Source organism: Molothrus ater, chromosome 4 (assembly GCF_012460135.2).
Source record: "Molothrus ater isolate BHLD 08-10-18 breed brown headed cowbird chromosome 4, BPBGC_Mater_1.1, whole genome shotgun sequence".
Taxonomy (NCBI): Eukaryota; Metazoa; Chordata; class Aves; order Passeriformes; family Icteridae; genus Molothrus; species Molothrus ater.
This window is the reverse complement of record NC_050481.2, coordinates 8041122-8068902: the sequence shown is the minus strand read 5'-3', so window position 1 is coordinate 8068902 and position 27781 is coordinate 8041122. Positions and strand designations below refer to the sequence as shown.

Sequence of the window (27781 nt, the reverse complement as noted above, 5' to 3'; positions counted from 1 at the left end):
GGAGAAAAGGATAATAAAGTTGCTCATTTTGATAAGGTTGGTGATATGATTGTCCCAACTAAAGAATGCTCATGGTAACAAACAGGTCTATTATTTAACAGCCTTGTTTTGGAACACAGGATAGAAATTACCAGCTAAATATTCAAGGAATAAGCAAACCTTATGTCTTTCTGAGTATTGCTTTGTCCTCCCTAAGATCTACATGTGGAAATTTAAAGTATCTTCAACCTTTATCTTATAAATGGATGGTGAAAAACAAAATCAAATCTCTGCTGTAGCTCTGTTCATCAGCTATTACAGACATTCAAAAGAATCAGAAAAATAAAAAAAACCTGAGTGTATTACAACCTGCTTTGATGGGATGATTTTTTTTTTTATTTTAAAGTCAAAAATTTTGGTTTTGTTTTCAAATTGAAACATCTAATTATTGTTTTAAAATGTGCCTTAGATTTTTATATAATCTAACATAAGGGTTAAACAGCACTTTGTATCCCCTCTAAAAAGTAACAAAGTATATTTCTCCTGAAATTAGGCAGGGCTTTATTTTGAAGTAGAAAATAATTTCAAGTTTGCTTAAAATCCAAAAATTTACCTGCTTGTTCTGTAGGATAAATTAAACTTAAGCCTAAGTTTAATTTATCCTACATCTCTAGCAAAAATTCAAGAGTAGGCAATTTAATTTCCCCCTCTGTTTCATATGTATATAGAGGAAGGATTTTTCTAATGTTGTCTTTATCTTCGCTAGTTCTAAAAATCAATAAAAACAAGCAGAATCTGTTTTTTGAAATTATTTCTTCTCGTGGTGGCAAAGTAAAAAGAATTTTAATCACAGTTCTCACCAAGTAAAGGGGTCAGAATCAAGTGAAACAAAATTGATCAATGGATACAGTTTTTTCAAGCAGAGAAAGTAAATTATCCATCCAGTGAGGGGAAAAAAACCCCACAACCCAAGCCCCAAACCCCAGCCCAAAGTCTTATACTCAACTGAAAGAATAAAAATGAGGGAAGTATTAATGAAGGTCAAAATCCATTCTCCTAATGTGATCCAAGCTGGAATGAGCCCTCTTATCAACAGGCTTTTACCTTTTACATCTAATAAATTCTGTAGTTTCCCTTATCCATGATTCATAGTAAGAAGTACTTTAAATATATTCAAAAAGAACTAAGTTGCTTCACTCATACTGTGCTGTCTAAAAAGCCCTCACAAACAAACAATAAAAAAAGAAAAAGGGAGGAAAATGTACATCCAGAATCTGTTTTGCAATCATTTTAATTTGGATTGTTTTAACTCTGTATTACAAGTTCTGATTGTACATTAGATAATGTAGAGCACATAAAAACACATCACGCTCTGCTAGACTATTACACTTATGGGTGCATCTGTTTCTTTAAAACAGAGAGCACAAAATTACAAAGATGCTTGGGGATTATGCAAATGTACCACTAAACATTTTATTGCTTCCAGGCAGCTTTCCTTTGGTTCACAGCAGAAAATGCAACATCTCAGAGGGATGACTTCACCACAGGTACAGCAAGAGTCTCCTAATTTACAGTACTGCCAAATGAGTTGCACCTTGACTGGAAATGATCAATTGCTTAAACTCCTTGGGTCCCCCACAGTACTAAACCACCAAATTGGGTTTATAGATTATAAGGGGGAGGAGCCTGGAAATACCAAACAGCCTTGTTGTTTTCAGTTAATTATGTACTACTAAACAACTATCTTACATTTCTGGACCCTTACTCTCTTAGCATTTCTATAAAAGCAGTACCATTTTGGTGCTTCAATCAGAGCTATATTTGGTCAGCATTTTTGGTAGGAATCTTGCTGGAAACATGCTCTTATTTTCAGTTTCTGCTAAAAGAATTTAAGAGGCTAAGAAATGGGTAAATGACGAAGTGTATGTTCGTCTTGAAGAAGACACAAAGTCAGTGGATGCTTAGTTACAAGCAAGACTATTATTGGCAAGGAGAAATACAGACACGAGGAAAACTAACAGCAAAGGTGGCAATACCTTTCAGGGAGTGGAAAATTGAATTCTTTGAAAGGGAATATATGAATGAAGCAGCAGGCCAGGGAGGCTGCCAAGGGTGGGTGCAACAGCCTGGCAAATAGGGCTGCGAATCCTCAAATTCTGTTGGGCTTTTTGAGCCCTGTTTGGAACTGACAGCCTTGGGAACACAGTCCTGCATTTGTTTTGTAGCACAGATTTGGCATTATAGGAAATCATCTGGATAGGTGGGACAAAACCATCAAAAAGCCATCAATATTGAATGCCTCTCACTTGGCCCCAGCACCAGCGTTGCTTCCAGCCTTGTATGGAGGTTTGTCTTCCAGAGGTGGGGGAAACATGAGTGGGATTAAAGTCCTCCCACAAATGAACAAGTTTGAGAGCTTCACTTTTTCCCAGGGGGCTGGTTTAAAAGGCACATTTCTCCAAGGCAAAAGAGTGACTCTGTATAGTGGCAGGGAGCTACTGGGAAGGGCAGTGGAACCAAAAGGTGCTCTGTGTTCCATAAAAAATTGTATAAAGAAGAGACTCAGTTCTTTCTTCTCAGAGAAAAAAGCAAGAAAGTTATAATAACCAGAAAATACATTATGAACTAGACACAATTAGTTCTCAAAAGCCTTCACAGTCTGAAATAAGTCCAGGAACTGTGTGGCTCACTAATAATCCTTCAAGAAGTCAGTTTAAATTCTGTTAATGAAAAGTAGCCAATACTGTCTGCATGCAAATTTTTGCTTTTATACAATAAAATCCATTTATGAGGTAGCAGATCTACCTTAGTCCTAACCTGAATGAGGTTATTTTTTTGAGGATGTTTTCTTAGCAAGATTCCCCTAAATTAATCACCCAAGTTATTGTATGAGTTTCTCTGTAGACATCCTGGAAATAAATACCAGGTCTGTGGGTGGATGGATGGGCATCCTGCCTACCACTTAGGAAGAGCTTTTGTTTCTGTCAAAATTATTAACAAATTAAAATCATCCTGATATAAGAGATACACATGTATTCATACGCATGTGATGTATCAAAGCTTTACATAGCATTTAAAAATCAGGCTGTTAAATCTCCAAGATTTGGGACTATGGTTTGGGCATTAAAACTAACAGGATTCGATTGATGCACATGTTTTCTTCCAGTCCTTGCTTTTGGCAATAAGAGTAACAGCATAGTAATGTTTATGTTTATAATACAGAATTTCTATAGGAGTGGAATACAGGGCCTATTCTAATGAAACCTTGTTATTCATACAATGATGATGTGGCTCATTGCTTGTATTTGGATCTGCAGATTTCTCAATGGTTCACCAAACCTCAACACATTTTCAGAATAAGAACAGAGGGTATGACTGAAGCTGATGAAATTTGCCACCAAGTATTTATGGAAAAATACAGTAGGTACAGACTGTCCTCTACATGAAATATTAAGAAACTTATTATTTTAATTACTTAAAATAGCTGTTCAGTTCATCATTCCTCTGTTTCATTTTCTCTGTAGTTTCTGCTGTGGCACAGGGCCTGAAATCACTCCTGAGATCAGCAGGGTCATGTACAGACACAAAATGTTTAAATTTATGGAACAAGTTATGGAATTCTGCTAATATTACTGTCTTATAACCTTTTACCCATTCAAAGCTTTTCAAAGCCATCTGGACATCGCATTATTTTGTACTCACAATCAGGAGGCATTTTTTCTGTAAATAACTTGTAATATTCTTTGAGAAGTTCTAAGTTTTCCTGGTTAATGTTTTCCTGCAAAGTGGTATCTCCAAACCTATGAAAATACACAATATTGAATTATGAAAAAAACCCAAAACCCACAAACAAAAGAAAAAAAGATAAATTATCATTCTTAATTATTTCTTTGTATAAGGAAATAACTTTGGTGCTAAATGCATTAGATTTTGTCAAACATGCAGTAGTAAAGTTCTTGTATGCTTTGGAATTAATTTTTGGCAACGAGATCATCACTGATGCATACTTCTTCCAAAAGTTTATCAACAAAGCAATCTATTTACAAACATGCAATAAGGCACTTATTTTTTTCCCCTCACAAATCTTGACTAAATGGAAAGGCACTTTGGGGGAATTCCAAACGGTACCACAGGCAGAGAACACCCACTCCTCCATCTCTTAGTGCTGCTATTGCTTAAGCATATTAATTTCTGTAAGAGCTGGCCAATATGGAAGTGACACAAGATGGAATAGAAGCTTATCTACAAACTAACTATAGCTATAAAAACAAATATCTTTCTCTCTGAGATGAAAATTTCTACAACAGCCACATTTCACATGCCAAGAAACTAAATCTCACAGTACTACAGGAGATAGGATTGTAAAGACAAGAATGTCCCCATGACAGTTAGGGCCAAGTGTTTGAAATTCATCCTTAGAATAGATTTGAAATGGGAATGGAGGAGTACAGGGAGAGAGGCATGGGCAGCTAAGTGAGAAACTCAGAGAGAAGGGGACACAGATCAGAAGATACCAAATATGCTGCTAAATTGTGTACAAGGGAAGCAAATATTTCAATAGGCCACAGGGAGAAAATGTGACTACTTCCTCCAGTAGCCATTGCTGCACTGTCACATGAGAACATTTCTTTTAAACCAGAAATATTCTAAAGTGTATTTTATCAAAAAACAAATAAAAAGATGGTTTTTTCTAATAGAGTAACATTTCCTAGAAATGTGCCACAAAAATGTTTTTATAGTCTCAGGTTCTTTATCCCACACACCCCTCCATATTTTTAGCCATAAATCATGTGTGGTGTTTTCAGTCTCAAAAACAAATGTACAACTTTAGGAGTTAAGCAGTATTTTGAATTAAGACAAAAGCAGACTGTAGCTGCATGCAGAAAAGCTGCTTCTGCATTGAACTTATTTTCTTGGTAGCTATTAGTACATACCCATATTTATAAATATGTGGCTATTATGTCTTCTCTTATGGCTTTCTTTGCACACAATGTAAAATGACCACTGCTTATGGTCTTATCTTCATCTGGACTTTTTCATTGTTCTACATTGCTTCATAGCTTGTGTTTATTTCCTTTAACACCTTTGAAAATACACACTGAGTCAATGTGAGACTGTCCAAGAGCAAATAACAATGAAGATTTGTTTCTAATCCTGAGAGATAGCCTGTACCAGCATGGAGTACTCGGACAGAAAATGAAACGTGGCCTTTTCTTACCTCTCTGCCAGTGTTTGCTGTTCATTGATTCCAACATTAAAGAGCACTGGATACATGCGAAGCAGCTTTCCTTCTTTAATCTCTTGTGGCAGCAGCTCAAACATCTTTGCTGGAAGCTGGACCTCTATAATGTAATGTTCACTAGGAAAAATGAAAACAAGAATAAGGAGGGGGTTCTTGATTGGTCTTCTTCAAATTATCTTCCTAAATTATAGAGAATGTGTAGACTTAAAAATCCTTCCCTTTTCCCCTTAATTGAACCATAAAAAGGGATGATTCACCTTGCTTGTTTTAAGAGCATAACCAAGCTATATGAAGAAAGGCAGGTATAACAGTATATAACTATAACTTCTTTACTGAAGTGAAAATTGGACTAAGGATGAAAGCAGCAAAAAAGTCCTCTGCTACCAAAATATCAATAAGAATACCTCAATTCTTACAATGCATCTTGCTGAGTTACAAAAACAACTTACTTCCAAAGTCACAACTTGATCTGGTATCCATTCTAAAAGTAATATGAGCAAAAATGTTTCATAAAAACCCAAAGTAAAACTCGCATTTTCTTCAATGGTTGGATTTTCTCCCTGGGGTAGAAAGCATCACCAACAACAAAATGGTCCCTGTGAAGATAATGACTGAATGCTCATCACACAAACGTGAATCCTGTTTTAGGAGATGGGATATGATGTATAGCAGTTCTGGGCTTATATTTTTCTTCAGTCTGATGTCATGAAAAATGTACTACTTTGGCTGCCAAGTCAAATTCTGATCACATGGAAGCCACCAGTTGGATTCCACCTGCCTTTGAGAACTGGTGCCTGAACTCACAACAGAAACAATGGGATAATGTTATCTTAGCTTTTATTAGCTTTCTTTTCATTGTTAGAGCAACCAATCGAAATTAACAAAAAAAGAACAGACTAGATGAAAACCCATTTGTTTTTCCAGGATCTGGTATTTTAATCAGAGAGGGCTGACTGATAATGGAGGCTGAAATTTTACTTCTGCAGAGAACATCTGAAATATGACACCAGCAACAAGGAGTGTTCCAGCAACAGGACAGAAGGAAGATCTATCCTGCCTACAGAAGTCAGGTCAAGGAAGTCACTCAAGTTTTGTATGTAAATTTAAGATGGATAATCATGAAGTAAATAATCATGAAGTCCCTCCAACTCTCCATTCACATACTTGCTAAAGAATAAAAATGCTCTCTGGAGAATTTGGGTGAGAAAAAGACAAAAAACCTTGAAGAAAAATGTCAGTTTCTGCAGTAGCTCTGACACCTTTAGCAAGCTTAAGGGATGACTGGCACCAGCTCAAGTGTTTGGAAAAACAGATTCCACTTGGAAGAGCCAGTGATGATGTTTAAACTTTATTCTGCTCATATATCTGAGAAAAAGTAAAATGGATGCAGTGACTGCACTGTAATTGCATTCAGCAAGGGCAGCAACATCTGCCTTAGTACAGGCTAAACTGGCATGCAATCTTTGAGCAAATGCCAGACATTCCCCACTGAGAGGGAATATCAGTCCTGAATGGAGAATACATGTCTCAGGGAGGAGGGATGAAAACTGAAATAGTTCTGCTTCCCAGGTAAGTTTGTGTTTTGTTCAATTAATCCACATGTGAAAGAAATAGAGAGTTAGCAAAAAGGATAGTAAAGAATGTGGTTCCCATGACCTCTGCATAGCAGTATTAATTCTTAGCCTGCCTGAGAGCCCTCCTGGCTGCTGTCAAGTACTACCAGAACATTCCTGTGATGGAATGCTTTGATGAGCTTGAGAAGAAAGTCTGGTTTAGTCTAATTCAAAGAGCATGTGCTACAGAACCAAACTGCCACCAAATCACTGCATTGTTATATTTAACTACTCCCAAAATCGCTACAAATCTCTGCATGTGGAAGAACACTGAGAAATAATGGTCTTTAGGCATGATAAATTAGTATCAGAACAATTTTGAGACTTCTCCCCTTGTCTTTTTTATTTTTCAAAACACTTTTTGAAGTCTCAGAGATAATCCTTGGTAACTTTAAAAAGTCTGTTACCAATTGCACAATGAAAACAATGCGTTTCTGGTTGTGGAAAGAAAAGACCATAAAGCTATCAAAGAGCTGTCTAGAAAGTCCTGGAGTAGTACTGAAGTCAAGTGGAGGCAAAAAAAGCAACAAGTCAAAGTACTGGAAGACTGGAGGAAATCTGGAGGACTTGCTTGACATAAGTTTGCCAAAGATCTTACAGGTCTATGATTCTACTTGAAGAAAAAAAAAACCAGTAAATTTTATTGTCATATGCTTTCTCTCTTTCATGGCTAGCTTCAGTGCAGAGCTATCAGGCAGGAGATGGATTAGGTGGGTACAACATTTTCCAACGAGATGGAAAAATCAGTACCTAATTTTTAACATTTCATGACCTTTCAGGAAAACAGAGTGGAGAAAGTAAGCATGTGTTTTAAGAGACTAAAGAATATATCTTCATCTATTTAAGAAGAAACTGTATAAATTTAGGTCTTAAATATTTAAATGCATAAGATTTGCCTAAACAGGACTGCTTAAAAATATCCCTCTATAACTTTCTTTGCATTATTCTCTAATATTTGTTATCATCACAAATGAAGATAAACAAACACTTGTAATACTGGTAGAATGCTTCTAAAAGGTACCCTCCACATGGCTGGGGGTCATGGATCATGCAGCTGCTTTGAGTTGGCTGAAATTGCACACCTTGAACTCATTGCAGTAAACTCAAAACAAGTAATTTACATGGATGTTGCTTTGTAAAAGAAAAAAAATGCACACATGGTCAGTCACAGCAACTCAGCTTGGAGGTTCTTTACCCAGCTCTTCTTTCAAATGAATGCAATGGTTTAGATCACTTCAGTGTGGCTTTAAGTGCTAGTCCAGTCTTGGGCTTTGTTGATAACATGGGATAAGAGACTGTGATACCTCAAAGTTCACGTGCACCATCAAAGAATGGTTTGGGTTGGAAGGCACCTTAAAGATCATCTAAATGCAACTCCTCTGCCATGGGCAGGATACCTTTCACTAGACCACGTTGCTCAGAGCCCCATCCAACCAGGTCATGAACACTTCCAGGGATGAGGCATCAACAACTTCATAGTGCAATCTGTTTCAGTCCCTCACCACCCTCAGAGCAAAGAATTTCCTCCTAATATCTGAACTTCCCCTCTTTTAGTTTGAATCCATTCCCCCTTGTCCTTGTAAAAAGTCCCTCTCCAGCTCTCTTGTAACTCCATTTGGTACTGGAAAATGCTATAAGGTCTCCCCACAGTGTTGTCTTCTCCAAGCTGAACAGTCCCAAGTCTCTCAGCCTGTCTCCATGAGAAATGCTCCAGCCCTGTGATCATCTCTATTAAGCCCATCTTCATTAAGACCTTTAATTGGTCCACATCCTTCTTGTGTGGGGTCCCAGAGCAGCATGCAGTACTGCAGGTGGGGTCTCATGACAGTAGAAGAGAGAGGGAAAGCCATCTCCCTTGACCTGCTAGTCACACTGTGATGCAGCTCAGGATACTGCTCTCATGAACCCACCTGGCTGATCCAGGAAAGCCAACAGACAACACTTCTGGACTTCAGCAAAGCTTTTGATACAGCCTGTCGCAGCATGCTTGTGGACAAAATGTCCAGCAAACAGCTGGATAAGCGTGTTATGTGATAGGTGAGCAGCTGGCTTACGGGTCAGGAACAAAGGATTACAGGGAATGGGGTGACACAGCAATGGTGTCCAGTCACTAGTGGGGTTCTGCTGGCTCCCTCCTTGGCCCTGTGCTGCTCTTCAACATCTTTGTTAATGACCTGGATGCAGGACTCAAAGGAATGCTAAGTAAGTTTGCTGATGATAGTAAACTGGGAGGAGCTGTCAACTCCCTTGAGGTCAGAGAAGCCCTCCAGAGACCTCAACAAATTAGAGAGATGGGCAATCATCAGTTGTGGACAGCTCAGCAGGTGAAGGGCCAGATTGTGCATCTGGGATGGGGCAGCCCTGGCTGCAGGGACAGAGTGGGCAATGAGAGGCTGGAGAGCAGCGCTGTGCCAAGGGCCCTGGGGGTGCTGCTCCATGGGAAGCTGGGTGTGAGTCAGCAGTGCCCTGGCAGCCAGGAGGGCAGCTGTGTCCCTGGGGGCATCAGGCACAGCACGGCCAGCTGGGCAAGGGAGGGGATTGTCCTGCTCTGCTCTGCGCCGGGGCGGCCTCACCCCGAGTGCTGGGGGCACTGTGGGGTGCCCCAATGGAAACAAGGCATGGAGCCACTAGAGAGTGCCCAAAGGAGGCCACGAGGATGGGGAAGGGCCTTGAGGGGAAGTTGTGTGAGGGGTGCCCGAGGTCACTTGGCCTGTTCAGCCCGGAGAGGAGGAGACTGAGGGGAGACCTCCCTGCAGTTAAAACTTCATCAGGAGGGGAAGCAGCAGGGCAGGCACTGATCTCTTCTCTCAAGTGAGCAGCGACAGGACTCGGCTCCAGAAGGAAACAGCCTGAAGCTGTCTCAGGGGAGGTTTAGGTTGGATGTCAGGAACAGGTTCTTCACCCAGAGAATGGTGGAGCAGGTTGAACTGGCTCCCCCGGGAAGTGCCACAGCACCAAGCCTGACAGAGTTCAAGAAGCATCTGAACTCTCAGGCACAGGGTGTGATTCTCAGGAAGCCCTGTGCAAGGCCAGGAGTTGGACTTGATTATGCATATGGGTCCCTTCTACACTCAAAATATTCTGTGATTCTGTAAAGAATGTGCAAAAAGTGCATATTTTGGCCTCTCATAAAAGAATGTGAGCTCCTGAACAGAATTTCACCTCCCCTGGGTGGCTGGTGTCTACTACCCACACCATAAAATCAGTGCACTGCTAGACAGTGCCACACACTTTGGATTGATTTGTTTGTGCACACAGAATATCAGGTTTAAGCACTTTCCTAGAAAAAACAATGACAAGTGAGTATGCTGACTCTTCAAGATAAGAACTTGTAGTTTGATTTTCTGTCTTGCATTTCTACAGTCTTTTACTCTCATTTATTGAGCCATACCATATAACAATCAAAATAAAAATGGAGGGTTTCTAAAAAAATATTAGAAAATAACTAGATTTTCACCTTTTCATCTTTTCTTTTTATGGTTGACCTCCAATGCTGTTTGATAGGAGCAGTCTCATCACAGCTCTAAGAGGAATGGGACTCCTCCACATAAACCTTATAGACTTTATTTTCTTCTGATACCAATCCCATCCACTGAATATCTGCCAGCAAGTACAGTACAGCAATCACGGGCTGTGGCCCTTCTTCCTAAACACTGACTGCTCCATCAATCCAGAATGCCTGAGGCAGCTGAAAGCTCCAGTCTCCTTCAAATCCAGGACCTCCTGCTGTGACAGCTCAGGTACCACAGTAATGGCAGCAAGTCAGCAAATGTAGATGTTGGATTTTCCAGGATTTTTGACTGCGGTGATTTACAGAGGATGTATTTCCTCTGTTTTATCCACACAGCATAATTATTCTTAATTATTCCAATGTATTGCCTATCATACTCCAGCCTTCCTGTTATTTATTTCAATCCCTTCTCAGAAAGCCCATATGATGAGAGTGAATCATCCAGAATAATTAAGTAAATCAGTGGTGAAAGCCTCCTTGAGAGGAAACATATATTTTCTAAAAGTTGCTGCTTTTAGCTGAATTTAATTTACAGTCATCTTAAGAGCAATGATACTATTAAGGAAGTGATTTTTGCAAAATAAAAGTATTTGGAGCTTCAGACTGGAATAATAATAAAGATGAAAAATCCATTCCAATCTTGTAAACCCTCAAATAACCAAAATTAATGGAGTATTGCAGTTTATGTCCTGATATTCAGCAGTACTTATGTGAGATTTATAAACAATAAGTGATTTTGTGCAAGGATTTCTGAGACTGTGTATGTCCTGTGTGATTTTCAGCAGCTAAAAAAGGCTTCCATTTTTAACAGTGACTACTAAATTTTTAATACTAAGTGGCATCTGAGTTTTTTGGTTTCCGTCTTAAAAACAATCAAGGCCTAACTCTTGGAATTGCAATTTCATTTGTTATGCTGAAATACAAATTCAGGACATTCAAAACCAAAGTTTCTCAGTTAGAGACCACATTCATAAATAATGGCCTTGTCACCTGTACAGGATTCACTATCCATGTGTGAATAATGCACCAGCAGCTGCGCACAACACAGACATTGTTCAGATTAATTTGTATTAGTAACTGGAACTTGTAGCTTTTTATCAGGAGAGTAACCCAGAGCTTACTGGCTTTTAGAATCCCTACTACCTCACCTTCTAAAAAGTAAAACAATGCACTTTCAATAAAACAGAATTCAGCAACAAGAAAACCATTAGATGGAGATTAAAACTGTAGCTTAATTTCCTGGGCTCCAAGAAACCAAGTTCTTACCGCCTTCCAGTTATAATAGGCAAAAAATCTTCTGACTTGGCTTCAATTACTTTAAACATTACTTTCTGCAAATCTGAAATGCCCACAGCCATGTCTTCTAGCATCCCTGCTTCTTCACCTACATGGAAAGATTAAAGAGACTATTAACAGAGTTGGCAGATGGGTCACTGTATAGGTTAGAGTAAAGCAATATATTTTCCAGTCTGTGCATCTAGAAACCACAGTTCTAACTCCACATTACAGTAACCTACATAAAACCAGACTAATTTCTTGAACTGCTGACAATTCTGTGGCCTAAATGGTAACCATGAGTATTAAGCAATTCTGAAAATCAGCCTGCTCTATATAGGCAGAAAATAACCTCAGAAAAGCCATTTTTGTCTATTCTGAAAGTTTTTAAAAGGCTTTCCTGCTGGTGGAGGAGAAAGGTTTTGAGAATAAAAACAAGCATCATGCAAAATGGAGAAGACAGCCATCTCCAAATGAGCAAATGCATTAAAAAGCTGCACAAATGCTAAATTCCTCTACTTTAGTCAACATCTCTGATTCAGGAAATTATTCCAATAGATCTAGTTCAAAGTTTGAAACATAAGGCAATTTCTCCCTCCAAATTTCCCTTTTAATACATATCAATTAATGGCATCTGTAACAAGCTATGAAACTGTTTTCAGGCTATCTTCACATTATCAGCACTGGTGATCAGGGCCGAGGCTGATAAAAGCAGTAAGTGTTTAAATCTTCTGTTTGGATTAGTTTTATAATCCTGGTATTTTGGGTCAGGTCTGCATGGAACAATTAGCAGGCCATGTTCTCTGAGGCACTCAGAATGAAACAGATTAATAATTTTTGCTGCAAAATTAACAACACAGTGTCAATAACTTCAGCTGTGCTATTATGTCTTGTAAGGACAATATTTGATTCAACAAGCCAAACTAGTGGAAACAGAGCAGAGGTTAAAACAAGAGCTTCCTGGGTAACTTCTGGGCAGGGTACACAAGGAACTTTGTCCAAGAACAATACTTACTATATGTACTAAGGAGTCCTTCATACTGCACGAGCAATCCAACAGTATGAAGCTGTTGTAAAAATCCTTGATCATGTAAACCTGTGTGCAATTTGATTACAAAACCACAGACCAATCCAGCGAGCTGTAAAGATAATTAAAACATGTGCAACTAAGAGTACTGTTACAAGACAAATAGTTCAAATGAGGCTTGCTATCATTATACACAACAGAGCTAACACCTACATATTTGAGAAATCAGCATAGGTTTTTCTGTTTAGTGACTATATATATGATTTTTTTTTTTTGGGGGTGTATAAAGTAGTGAAATATTCTGTTAATTTATATTAGATAAGCCTAATTTGTTTTGTCTCATACTGTGTTATTTACACTGACATAAATAAGACCAGAACCTCACTTGTCAGGCTTCAAACATGTAAGACCGTAAATTATGATGTGAATTATGTGAATTGAACATGTGAATTATGATGGATTTGAAAATGGTTCAATATCTAATGCAACTGAATCTCCTTGGCAGTTGCAACATACAACTTAAGAGAGAAATGAAGTGAAATATTTAGAAAAAAATCTATCTCAAAAATCAAACATGATATATAGGAGAAGACATAAAGAGCTTCAGTTATTTGTAAAGGGAAGACAGTTCTAAGGAAAGACATGCTAATAGTATTTAAACACTTAAAATACTGCTACAAACTGAAAACAAATAATCTCCTCTCTATTTCCAAGGTGACCAGGAGAAAAAAAATCTCCCTAGCTTGGCTGCTGCCTAGCCAGTACCCTGTGAGGCCACAACTAGAGTGCTGTGTTCAACTCTGGGCTCATTAGGACAAGAAAGACAAGGAGCTACTGGAGAGAGTCCAGAGAAGGAACACAAAGATGATTTGGGTCTGGAGCATCTCTCTTATGAGGAGAGACTGCAGGAGCTGGGTCTGTTCAGTCTGGAGAAGACTGAAGGGGATCTCATTAATGCACATAAATACCTCAAAGGTGAGTGCTAGGAGGAAGTGCCAGATGCTTTTCCATGGTCCCCAGCAACAGGATGAGGAGCAAAGGCCATAAACTAAAACATAAGACATTCCACCTCAACATGAGGAAGAACTTCTTGACACTGAGGGTGGCAGAGCACTGGAACAGGCTGACCAAGAAGAATTTGGAGTGCCCCTCTCTGAATACATTCCAGCCCCACCTGGGTGTGTCCCTGTGTCACTGGCTCTAGGTGACCCTGCCTTGGCAGGGGGGGTTGGAGTGGTGATCACCAGAGGTCCCTTAACCCTACCTATTCTGTGATTATGAATATCAGCAGGATGTATTCAAAGCTAGACTTGAGAACTATATAATCTAGGAAGTCTAAAAATAGATTTCTGGATATTTCTTTGTGCAAAGGCAGGATTAGGCAACTTTTCCAGTCCATTGCAGACCTGCTTCTCTGACTCAGTGATAGAAGTACCATGGATTTCTACCTACTATTCAGTTTCTTACCACATTATAAATTATTTAGGTGAATATCATGGAAAATAAATAAAAAAAGTTGTATCAAATTGTAAGGGGAAAAAAAAAACCAACGAGAAAGAAAATCACAAACACTGGCATGAACAGTATGCTTGTCATTACAGCAAGAGAAGGAAGTAAGTGACACAAGACAACCTACTGCTTGGCTAAAGACGATGTCTCTTCTTAGGGTCAGCATCAAACACTGGGGCAAGCCACAGGCAAGTTCCTGGAGCAGGACAAAGGCCATGGATTGCTTGGCCCTGGTCACCACCTCTCCCATGCAGTCCTTCAGGGTAATCACCAGCGGGTACAGCTGTTCATACCAGTCACCTAGAACACAACAGGTCATCTGTTCCAAAGTGGAAAACCTGCAGTGAAAAACCCTTTTCCACTAGGAAGGATGGCAGCAGCAGCTGCGTAGATCACCCTTCCCTTTAAAAGAACCCTTGCAGCTCTCCCCAGACCACTGTGGGACCACAAATGCCACTGGAGAACATACCTGTAAGTAGGATTTCATCTTACCACTGGGAATGGGGTTAAATCCCTGGCCTGAATCCAACTGCACTCTGAAACAATGGCCTTTTCTAACAGTCCCAGCATCTCTGTAGAACTTGTATTTAAGTGTCACAAACAGAGTATACAGGGAAACACATAAAACATCATTTAGCACACAAAGATTAATACAGTGGCGATGGAGTCTCCTTTCAGGACTTAAAACTGGCTATGTAAGAAATGGAATAGCATCAAAAAGGCAAAACCAGAGAGAATAACCAAATATTTAAGAAAAAGTGGGTGCTGGAGGGCAAAACACAATAACAAATAGGTATCTGGAAGGGTATTACTTACTTAATCTACAGGCTGGAAATACAATAAGCTTCAGATCATATTCCTTTTTTTTTTAGCTTCTCTCTATGTTGTTCTCTTTAAATATTTAGAGATTTTGAACTCATTTTAGCTATTTCTATCAGAGAGATGTAGACTATTTTGAAACATGTTTTTCTCTGTAAAAACACATGTTAGGCATATTAAAAAAAAACCTTGTGAAATGCTTGAAAAATGTGATTCCTTAATACATTACAAATGAAACAGTGATAAGTAGGAATGGAGGAGAATTGGAACACCTTACACAAACTTGCCCAATAATCCCAGCTACTCCTGAATTTTATAGGATTTAATAAAATCAGACCTGCCTTGTAGTTGCATATGGCTTTGCCTACCCCTAAGTTGAGCAAATAATAAATAAAAAAAAACAAATAAATCCCCCTCCTTCAGAATCTACATCTCAGTTTCATTGTATGGTTAGAAATGAGGGAAATCAACACTCTAGAAGAATCAATATAAAAGTTGGGAATGCAACTGACAATGCAACAGTCTATAATTGGCTCATATTTCCTGTAGATTAGTGTAATTAAGAATCAATGATAATTAAAATCTGTTGTAATTAGGTGCAAGACAGCTGCATGTTGTTTCAGGTAACATTCTGAGTCAGGCCAGTAAAAACTCGTTAGTACTGAGGAAGTTCTTTAGGCAGGAAGACAGTTGCCTGTTGCCAGTCAATTTGGCTGAGCTCCAGAAAAACACATCAATTAATAAAACTGTAGCCAAGAAGACTGGAAAGAACTTTGAAAGCTGGGAGAAATTAGAGAAAGTAAGGAGCAGGAAAGGGGAATAAGGACAGAGCAGGCACAGAGAACAAGACGAGCTCTTTATTATCTTTGTGGTCAGACAACATGAGTTTTAACACAGTCATACATATTTAACCATGAGTAATACAGACTGAGGAAGCATTGCCTGGAAAAAAGCAGTTCTGAAGTGAGTGTCATCCTGACAAAACAGATCATAAGCCACCCCCAGGTAGGAGCTCCAGGTGATTTTATACATGTCATTGATTAACAGTGATGACACACTGCGTGCCAAAGTCAGGTGTCCATGTTTTAGAGAGCCTGCTGGAAAAATGGAGAGCTTGCAGTTCAGAGCTACCAAGATTTAGAGTTTAATCTCCTTAAGCTGATGAAAAAGACTGAGCAGCAACTTGATCTCCTCTCTTCATGGGGAGAAAATAACAAGAACTAACTGTGGTGTTCATTCCAGGGAATAAAAGCAAAAGAACAACCAGAGGCTGCTGCAAAACACAGACGAGTTTAGAAATAAGGTAGACAAACAAGTGAAACGTACTGCAAGTCAGCGCAGACAGATCAGGCAATCTAAACTCTCAAGTCAAATTACAATCCTTCATTAATTTAAGCAATATACATATGCCAATAAAAGCAACAGCAGCAAAGCAAGCTCAAAATATGCAATGCTCAACGAAGCAATAAGCAGGGCTGTATATGGGAAGACTACAGTTTGTGGGCTGCTTCTTACTTGAGCTAATAATGAAAAAGATTATACTTGGCCATTTCAAAGTAGACTTGAAGGTACAGCAAACAGACATCTGCTCCTTTTCAGAGCATGGGAAAGGAGAGCTGGATACAGACACAGCCAAGGATGTGGCACATAGTCTGATAGCCAGGGCAGAAAAAGCAGAATTTCAAGAACTAACTACACTTCTTGAACCTGCTGTTACAATTTCAGGTTATGTGGATAGGGCTAAAGAGCATTTCTGACAGCCTTTTTCATAAAAGAAGAGCATGTGTACAAACAGGAGAAGGGGGAATGGATTCAAACTGAGAGAGTGTAGGATTAGATTGGATATTAGGACAAAATCCTTCCCCGTGAGGGTGAAGAGGGGCTGGCACAGGCTGCCCAGAGCAGCTGTGGATGTCCCATCCCTGGAAGTGTTCAAGGCCAGGCTGGCTGGGGCTTTGAGCAACCAGGTCTAGTGGAAGGTGCCCCTGCCCAACCACTGCAGATGGGTTGGAATGAGGTGCCCTTTAAGATCCCTTCCAACCCAGAGCATTCTTTAAATTTATGGATAGAGAGGGTCACATACTGGCCACAAATCACAGAATACTTAGTCCTGTTTTTACTGAGCTGCCAGTTAACCAGTCCACCTGCACTGTGGATTTGTGTTTCTTCAGGAATGTAACTTTGTATTTCTCCTTGAATGCAGGGTGAACTGCATCCTAGTATTTCAGTGCTTCATCGGGATCCGTTCTAATCCTGCTCCCACAGTGCTTAAAGCCTCTCCCAGGTTTAAGCATCTGCAAATTTTATATGCATCATCCATATTTCATAAGGCAAGTCAGTAATAAAAATATTAAATAATACTGGACCCAGAACAAATCTAAGTGGATTCTTCTTCATGTAGCCTTCTAGGCTGGCAGTAAACAACTGATAACCACCTTCTATTATGATTTCCAAATATGCACATACCTTGTGGTAGCTTCAAGATAATTTTCTCACAACATTTTTTTGAGGGGAGACTACATGTTTGGAATACTAATACTCATACTATTAATTTACTAACACAAGCAGTTTTTGTCTGTAATAGTTGCATTTAAAAGGAGTTCAAATGATTTTTAATTCTCACGGTAATTTTTTTAGGAAAGAACATTCATACCAAATTTATTAAAAATAAATCCTACTGAGTACTTAATGTCCCAACGAATACAGAGCCTTACTTACATATGTATTTGGCTTCTTGGTAAACAATAAAAATTCTAAGTTTGCAGAAAACCTTGCCCTAGTAACTGAGAGAATAATATAAATTATTAGAGAATATAGAGTTGCACATGTCACTAGTAAAGAGGACAACCTTTGTGTGATTAAGTTTTCCAAAACAATCTTCTGCTCCTTGCTCACACTGAAACTTCTCAATCTCAGTTAATAAGGATGCCCAGTCCCCAGAAGGTGGAGCTAGATGGCAAATCTGACAGGGATTGCATTGTTTCTTGAGAAAAAAAGAATGTTCATGAATGGACAAGTATATGCTTATGCTTTACCTAAAATCAAAATAAGAGGTCTATGAGAGACTGAGATCTTAGAAAAGCCATCTCTAGGAAGAAAAAAAAAAAGGTGCCTAATTTTTGCTCTGTTAAATTTCACTGTGTCACTTGTTAAGCAGGATGTCCTGCTGCAAATACTCCAGCAGGAATATGAATGAGGATCATTCATTAACAATGCACAACGGTCCAAAGATCCAGCAGTAACACCTACTTATATGTAAGTACTGCAGCTTGGAAGTTGTTCCTTGAAACTAAGAAGGACTGTGAAACTGAAGTTTATGAAACAAACAAACAAACAAAAATTATATTTTGAAGCGTACAAGTAAATTCACTAGATTATGAAATAAGAGATTGTCTTGTATGCAAGGCATAAATATATAATACTAATGCAATTCATAAATAGACATTATTTGTAAAGGGAGCTGACATGTCTAAAGTAGAGTTCTCTTAGAGCGACTCTGTAGAATCAGTTCGTATACATTTTAGAATATGATATCTTTCAGAACACCTTTGTAGAATCACTTCAGAGAAGGAATAATACAAATTATTGCTTTCAACACATGCATGGACTCACACACTGAGTCTTCAAATCTCAACTTTCTTTTAAATCAAAATCACAGTGGAAAATTGTTTGAAAAAGGGTGAAGAATTAACTGAATGAGTGACCATGTGAAAAAAAGAGATTAGGAGCAAGAAGAGAAGCAACAAGGAGACTCCAGGATGACTGTCAGGTTGCTAAAATGACATGGGCAGCCTGTCAGTTTGGAACACTTAGCATCCAGAAGAACTGTCAGAGTCTCCTGATAAAGCAAAGAAACTCAGTACAAAAATAGAGCTAGTCAGCCACTGGAAACTAAAACAAGGCATAAAAACCAAACATATTAAAGAATGAAAGGATGAAACGAAAAGGACAGTACCACCGCTATGCAGTGAGAATGAGATTAAAACAAAAGTGCATGTTCCACAAAGCAAGAACTGACTACACTGAGTAAATGTTCCATGTCCATTGCCAAGAGAGTGGTGGCAGCTCAGCCTGTGACAGGATTTGCCCTTTGGTTACTGGAAAATGCCCTTCAGTCCCGTGTTCCTGTAATCAACAGGCCTGTACAGGCAAATGACCTGCTTAGCACCCAGCTAGTCAGCTCTGCATGCTCATATCCAAGTTGCAATATGTCAAACCACATGTTAAATTTGATAAAGTCTGGCAGAAAAGCAAGCTTCTGGTCTTTTCAAAGTCAGGCCCACTGAAATGCTTATTAAAATATGCTGGTAACCAAAAATGATGCTTCAGCATAGTACTCCTATCTCCTTTAGCCCTAGAAACAGATTAAAAAAGCCAATTTTGTCACTGCACTTTGTGCCACCTAAAATCCATAAATGGCTTGAAGTCACTTCAAAACTTAAATGGTATGAAGTTAAAAAACCAAACCTTAAATAAAAAGCAGAAGAATGCATAATGTTGAGCTCTTAAAGCAAAGGAGGGCACTACAGACATATAAATGTAAGATATGTAAATATAAATGTGACATATAAATGTAACAGCAGATACCCACAAGGTAACCTTTCACTTAAATTAATCACTCACTACCTGATCATAAAAATAATCCATGACAGAATTGAAGTAATAGAGGTAAAAGAACATAAATGAGTTGTCTTGATATCACAAAGTGAACATTAGACAAACTCTGTTTTAATGAAAAAGGCAGGCAAAAACTAAACCAACCAATCAACACAGAGCAGCAGTAAATCCTTAAAATCAGCATGAAATAATTAACCCAGAATTTGATTTTACAGTCTTTTAAATAATGGTTTTTTTAAAGGGAGGTTTAAAAAGACAGAAGATTGCACATATTCAACTTTGCACCATAAAAAGGTCAGTGCCTTATTTCTTTATTTTGCCACACAGCTCTTGGAGCTCAGTTGAACTCCAGCTGAGGGCTAAGCTCTTGGAAAAAGGAGGAGGCTTTGTACTCATAATGCTGCAGCAGTTCTCGCAGGAACAATAAAAACCTGAATAAGCTTTCCTGGTATTCCTGCACTTTAAAGTAGCAGTTGACTTTGCACAGTTTGGGTGTCCAGAAATTTTGAATTCTTGGGATTTATTATTCCATTGCAATCATCCAAGATTTTCTACACTGTCACATGGATTAATAGTTAAACCCCAAACCATCCAATAATACACATGTGAGTATCTCAGCATGCTTAGTCACAGTGAAAACAGAAAGAGAAGACAAAGGTAATAAAAGACAAAGCTAAGAAAATCTAATACACTTTAAACACAGGAAGGTTCTGTGAATGCTGTGCAACTAAATATTCTTATATCTTGTTTTAGTTTGTTGATTCAGTTAAATAGTCTTTCCCTTACATATTTTTCAGCTTCTGTTTTTAGCCAAAGTACTTAGAGAAAGTACTGCTGAAGGGGATTGTCTTGTATTGCTGGGCTACATTCAGCCCAGATAAGGATCCTATCAAAAAGAAAAGGATGACACAGAAGTGAGAGGGAAAGAGGGAAAAAAAAAGCGCCATAAGTAAAACTCTACATGAGCTTAAAAGAAAAGGAAGGAGAAATGTGAGGAAGAGGAAGGGAAGAGAAAGCTTTTCACATGTGACTGCTCTAAATAAATTATGTCTGCTACTCAAGGACACAGACCACAGAAAAATTTTTCATCTTCATGACTAAACAATATTTTATAATAAAAGCTTTTCTGAAGATGCAAATAAAACTAGAACACGGCTTTATTTCCCACTTCTACCAGCACTGCATTGGAAGGGATGCAATGAAAGGATGAAGTGCCCATCCCCAGGGCAATCAAAGTCAGAAATTTTGAATCTAAACTTATACAGGCCCCAACAGGTATGAGATAATACAAGAAAAATTAATGCACATATGTCTGTAGCAATGTGAGTATGAGCAGGGGTTTCCTCTAATTCCAGCTAGGAAATGTGGCAACGTTCCCCAGGTGCTCTTTGCAAACCTGTGCTGAAGGTTAACAAAAGCCAGTTCCCAGAGCTTATGATTCCATAATTCACTTCAAGGCAAAATCCAGGTGCCATCACACTGGCAACTTAAATTGTTTGTGATCATTGGTGGATCCTGTGTGTATCAAATTAGGGAGTTCTCACCCAGAGCCAGGGAAGGAATGGCTGGGTGGGAGCTCTGATGGGATGGTACAAGAAGCGGATAGAAACAACAGCCACTTTCAGCAGCCAAGCACAGACATCTGTCAGGGGCTGCGTAAGCACAAGAGCAAACTGCTGTGTTTCACTGGCACCACTAATGCTGCAGGACAGGCTTTCACATTCCAGCTCTCATGGAAAATGAAAAGGCAAAAGTAAAAAGAATTTAATGTTGTCACATATTTCTCCAAGGCAAAGCAGACTAGAGTTAGAAGAACAACAAAAAAAACCCCTCTCCTTAAAAATCCTTCTACTCTTCCTGATTTATCCTGCAGAGGATTCATAATCCTGCAACTGATGAAACCATAGCATGTTACCTTGGTAACTGTAACTCAAATTCAGTCTTTAGAATACACTCAAAGGTCAGACTGCATGAAAAGTTAAGGCTAAGGAAGGTATAATTCACATTGAAAGGCAGAGTACAGGAAAAAAAAGTGCTCCAATATTTCCAATTACAAAGACTCCAAACAACAAATATAAACATGTTTGAAAAAAAAAAAAAGAGTAAGATCACACAATGCCATAGTCACTGAGACTGCAAATATAAACCTACTTTAGGAAACTCTGAATATATGTTACAACAACATCTGAATTTATATGAAGATTCTATTGCATCAAATTATTGTCATAACATTTTCTATCATCTAAAATGAACAGATGTGTATTCTTTGGAAGGTTTTTCATTGCTATATGCTACAAAAAACCAGTCAGGTTCACTAAAAAAGCAAAAATTTCATCCCATACTTCAAGGCATATTTGTTATTATTTTGTTCAAAACTCTGTTTTTTTTTTCTTACAAAAGCAGCCCAATTTCTCTGAGGATTAACTACAGCAGTCTCAGACTCAAAGATCAATCTGTGCCCATATATTTGCAGTATTAATGAAATACATCATGCTCAAATATGCTCAAATTATGTATAATACATAAGCAAGATGTGGCAAGCTTTTCATTTATGCAATGTTTGTGAATTTTAAGTAGCACAAAAGTCTGTTATTTTAGAAATGTATCTATGGGCATACACAGTGTGATTTTGTATCTAGGAAAATGCTGTGAGCTCACAATCAGGCTTCAAGTTTAAAATGAAGCAGAATTAAAGCCAAATTTGCAACTGTAAACTTGGAATCTCAGCCTCTGTGTAGCTGCTTCACAGTGCACCCTTAGGGTTTCATGTTAAATTTCAGAGAGGGAGATGCAGAGAAAAACAAACATCTAAACCCAATCTCTATGAGAGTGTCAACCCATGCTTGGCGCTCTCATAGAGAAGTCAAGCATGAAAAATTCTGGCCCCAAAGTTTTGAAACTCATTAGGGAACCAACTTTGGCACACACCTGGATAGCTCTTCGGAAAGCTCCATCTTTCAAGTTAGTCCTATAAAAGAAAGCAATTTTAAAACATCTCCATCTCTATATGACCTTGAAAGTCCTATAAACTGTCCAAGGCAGTCCTAAAATGATGTCTTACTCAAAAAGAACATGAAAACACAGCAGTTTGCCCCACAAATCTCTGCAGTTCTCAGGTGAGGGAGTGTTACAGAACTTTCAGGACATCTCAACAAAAGCACTTCTCTCACTGAAGGACACCTGTACTTATTCAAGAGAAATAGGGATGGCTCTGAAATGAAGAAAAAAGGAAGAACTTATGCCAGCATCATAGCAGTTGGATATTTTTTGTGTATTTGGCCCACCAGCTCCAGAAGACAACTTCTCAGCTGGATGAAACTCATCTATAATTTTCTAACCATTACTATTATCATTATTGCTAAGCAAGAGCTACCTTTCATTCTACTTGATGGCTGCTTATTACAGTACTTTAAATGATGCAACTTTCCTTTATCCTTTTCTTTTTTTTTTTGGTTTTTTTTTTGGCTTGTGACCTAAAAGCTGTAACCAATATTTCATTTGCCTGTGCTGGTTAAATCCATAACATAGCATAAGGCAGAGGAGATACTCAGGAGGCTGAAGAGAGTGAAGGAAATTATGAAAAGTTCATGCTGGCATGAACTAGGCACGTCAGAAAGCATCCCAAAATAATCATCCTAATTCATACCTTTTTTTTCCAGATAGAGGAAGGAGGTCTGGAAATGAGAACTTTAGTTCCACAACTATGAAATACAGACAAAACCCACAACATGTATGTCAGTGGACATTTCTACAAGAGATACTGGGCTTCCAACAAGGAAAGCTTGTTAGCCCCACGGGGAAGAGAAGAGAGGTAGGAACAAGAACAATATTCAGTTTTTCTCTTTTAATCACAATGAATATGCTTGGGTTCACCATCTAAGGATTCTTCCAAGTTCAAAACTACACCTACCTAGCTGTTAAGTATTTGGACCTTCTCTGAGGAAGGCAGGAAAGGTGTAGAAAGCTGTGTTGGTATTTTTCACCTGCAAGGCTTCACTAGAGGGCAGATATTATATCACCTTCCTCTCTAACATTACATGCCTGGTAGGCAGAAACTTAGACAATCAAACAGATAAGGAATAAGTTGCTCTCTGAACTAATCATACAAAATCAAGTCCAACACATCTTGCACTGAAAACAAGGATGCCAGGACTCCAGCATAAACCTCTCACACTGGTAAAATGCAGATGTTACAGTTGCATTAGAAATCAATACTACAACCAGAATTCACAGATCTCACCAGTATACACAAATGACATAAAACTTAAAATTAATTTTAATTCATGTTATGTAAGAAAGAAATTACAAGTGAGTACTGATAACTTTAAAACTCTTTATATAAAATGATGTAATTAAATTCTGTGGAGAACATGTAAGGGAAGATACAGGATTAAATGCACAATGAAAAAAAATAAAGTTGAAACTATCCAAAACTCCATAAAATAAAGTAGTTGTGTTGGTTTGTTGTTTTGTATGGGGAGTTGTTTTATTTAGCTGAAGAGTGGCACAAAGGTTGCCTCTGATGTCCTTGCATTAGGACTACCACCACTACCACTAAGGATCTGTTTCATTTATTGCAACACACTTCCAGACTAGAAAGTCTCATTAGACTTATTAAGCAGATATAATCTATGCATCAAGAATGCAAACATGAATCATAGGAGAAGATCAGAAGATGAGAAGGAGAAGATGAGAAGGTGACAAGGACCCACCGTGGAGAAAATTTTCTTTACATCAATCCCACTGAATTGTTCCACTTGACCTTTTGACACAGGCTGACAGGTATATCCAGGTAAACATGAATTTTATCAAATCAGAAAATAAAAATCAGTATATCACCTCAGAAAAGTGGAAGGATTTGCAGGAGAATGACACTGATACAGAATGTTCACCTTTCCTTACAAGTTTTCTATGGGGTAAGACACAGCCCAATTTTTTTTTCCTCAAAATACTACATGCAAGTAAAATCTGAAGTAAATTGAATTACATCAGCCTACAAAAAGAAAACACTATGGTTTCAAAAGGTTTACACTCTAGCACAAACAACTGAGCATGGCAAGCAGTCTGAGCACACATTAAAGCTGTACTTTGATAAATAACCTCCCACAAATGTGTAAACCTTGCTATTAGCACTCTCATCAAAGATACTATGGAGTCTTCTCTAGATGACTTTGCTGTAGCTGTGCAAATTCTTATTTACTCTTGTCAATGATTAAGAAATAAAAAATTAGGGGGGGGGGTTGCTTACCACCTGTATGCAACACCTTGCAATCTTCTGTTGAAGGCTCATTTTCACCCTCTTCAGTGTTGCTGATGTTGTCTTTTTCAAGCAGTCTGTCCACCATGGCAATAAGGCAGTTCAAACTCTTTGCCACGTTGGCCCACACCCTGTCCTGAAAAGACCAGAATTATCACTGCATGTTATTGAAGAAAAAAAAAAAAAGGGACAATAGTAAGTGATTAATGATGTTAGTATATGACTGTTCCTCTCATCCTTCAGCCTATTACCAACCTGAGCCTTTTTCATGGAGATTTTCTTGCAGTGTAAATGAACCCAAACTTTTATGGTTTTAGACACTGTACAACAAGTGCTCCAAACTCGACATAATGCAGACAAAACTTCAGGTCTAATAGCAAGGAACTGAGCAGCTTGTCTATTTAAATGATACCTTAAGAGTATGGACACACTCAAAGCTTGACAAAGGAAACCTTGTGTGGGCCACTTTTGTCACAGTATTTAATAACCTCTTTTTGATAATTTAACATATCCTGTATTTTATCACATCAGTTACTCTGCTGAAGTAAATGTTAAATTCAAGGACTAGAATGAGAAACTTGCTGTCATGGCATATCTATTAGCTAAGACCATTTCAGTTTTGTTCCTCACCTCTCACATAAACTGCAACCATCACACTTAACTGAGTTTATAATAGGAGAATTAGGGAAGTAACAGAGTGGTAGGAAAAATTCTGTACAAGCAGAGAAGAAAAGAAATAATGTGGAGCATAAGAAAGAGTTGTTATGGATCAGAGATATAGGGAGGGTCCTTCAGGTGCTGGATGCTACAGAAATCAAAGCTTTTGCTTTTTTTTTACCTACTTTTGCAGCACTGAATAAGAAGGAAAAAACCAAGCCATACAAGTAATGAGGCTGTACACAAGACATGCAATCAGACTAAAACCAAACCATAACAAACCCACAGAAACCACCCTCCCCTCTCCCAGTACATGTTTCAATGCTGAGTCATTCTGAAAATATTGCAGAGCAACCAGAGTTTGCTTGAGGGTTAAAAATGGGAATTCAACATCACTGCTTCGTTTTGTATTTTACAGAGCCAGAAGCATTATGTATTTGTCAGGTCTTCAGGCACAAAAATGAAGTTGCAAAAATCGCAAGAGAGAAGGTTAAAGAAAACTGAGAACTCGGAGAAATAGCATAGTTCCAAATGAATGGCAACCCTTGGATTTTGAGTGGAGGCAAATCTAGAGCTACTACTAAGGCAAACATTGAAATCTAATGTTGCTTTTCAACTATATGCCACACTTCAGCCTGACTAGAGGGATGAGGACACAACCTGTGACAAACAGCATCCTAAGAGACATCCCATGGGCCCACAAACAGAAGCATGGACTTTCCCAGCTTGTACAACTGAGTTCCTCTCCTCCAGCTCCCCAAACCTGATTCCTGGAGCATTCTTGTGGGCAGCCTTAAGGACAAGTGAGCATCCAGTTTATAGGTGAACATGGAAACAATAGTTTCATTTCCTCCCTAGATAAACCTGCTTTAACCATACTATGAAAAATACACTGTTGATTTACAAGAGGCAAAATGTTGGTCACACCCAAGCAGAACTGCATTTATTCCACAACTGTTTAAAGTGCTGCATGTACAAGGCAACGTGGGGAAATATCTGCACCTGTACATGAAACAAAACATTAGACACATGAGTATTTGATATTCACATACAATTAGATACAATCAGAAGTCAAAAGACTGAGGGCAGGTATAGATTCCTTCAAAAGTTTCCTCCTATATGCACTTCAAGCAATCCTGAAAAAACATTTAGGATATGTGTGAAACTACTGATTTTTACCACCCACAAGCATAATTCTGGGGAGAAGGATTCTATGAAGAATCCTCCAGAGACTATAAGGGAGCTTCAGAGCTTCCAGTCACTGAAGTTGCTGAGGAATATGCAACTGAGGTTGCTCAGAGAAGTTGGAGCAATCTAATTTCCCTTTTCTTTTGTCTGCTGGGGGAACTTAATCCCCGCACAAAAAAAGCATTAAGCTCTTAATGAGCATCTGGAGTTATTGCACAAGCAACACAAATACGAGCCCTTGTTTCACATTGGAAAGAGCACTTTTTTCAAACCAACTATTAACCCAGCATTGAGATGATTTCTATACAATATTCCCACAAACATTCCCTGAGGGTTTAGAAGTGAAATTCATAAACATCTGTTGACAGAAAGCTCACTCTTATTATCATGTATCTGGCTTTTTTATATACAAGCAACTGAGAGGGAGCAAGGGCATGTTTCACAGCTCTTTTTCTCCACATAGGAGGTTCCTGGGATTCTGGGCAGACAGAAAATGTAGAGGTATCTATTTATCATTCACTGAGATGTTATTCTGTCTGCACCAAAGGCAGTCACATTTATCCAAGAATGCTGTTGAAATTCTGCAGTTTGGCAGGAACAATTTTCAAGTAAAACTGCAGTTTCTGATCACTGAAAATCAAGTGGCTTCTATGATTCTCCAGGAGAAGAAATTAATCCACTTCTTATTGTCATCCTTTACTATTTCCAGAATATTCTCCTGTAGCCTAGCACTGACCTTTCATCTTCTTAAGCAGTCTATTTTCAATATGCCCAAGACCAATCTCACAAGTGTTCACTTTATAGCCTGTGCCAGGTTAAAGGAGAAAATACAGTCTAGCAGCCTCTTAAGTAAGCATTCTTATAAACCCTCTGTGTCGAGTGATGGATCAGGAGAAATTTTTCTTGATACACTGAAATATTAACACCCTGGTTTTTTAAGCAGGATACTTTTTCCCTAATCACAAGTTGCCCACTAGCTGCTGGAGCAATGTGGATGGTAAGCTTGTGGTATGAAAGAATGAGAGAAATGAGATCTCTCATTTGTTAAGTCAAAGCAATGACAGGGAAGGTGGAAATCTGTACCAGG

General features: G+C 38.6%; 1 protein-coding gene across 2 annotated transcripts in view; it reads right to left on the bottom strand.

Annotated features, from left to right (window-relative positions):
• The window catches only part of INPP4B (inositol polyphosphate-4-phosphatase type II B), a 286348-nt gene that overhangs the window by 31198 nt on the left and 227369 nt on the right, over positions 1–27781 (bottom strand). For both annotated transcript variants that reach the window (XM_036383013.1, XM_054514677.1), the window contains exons 16-21: positions 24841–24985; positions 14284–14456; positions 12636–12759; positions 11612–11729; positions 5198–5338; positions 3682–3779 (exon numbers count right to left, since the gene is read on the bottom strand). In XM_036383013.1, coding sequence (XP_036238906.1) covers positions 3682–3779; positions 5198–5338; positions 11612–11729; positions 12636–12759; positions 14284–14456; positions 24841–24985 — 799 coding nt within the window. The remainder of the gene's footprint in view (positions 1–3681; positions 3780–5197; positions 5339–11611; positions 11730–12635; positions 12760–14283; positions 14457–24840; positions 24986–27781) is intronic.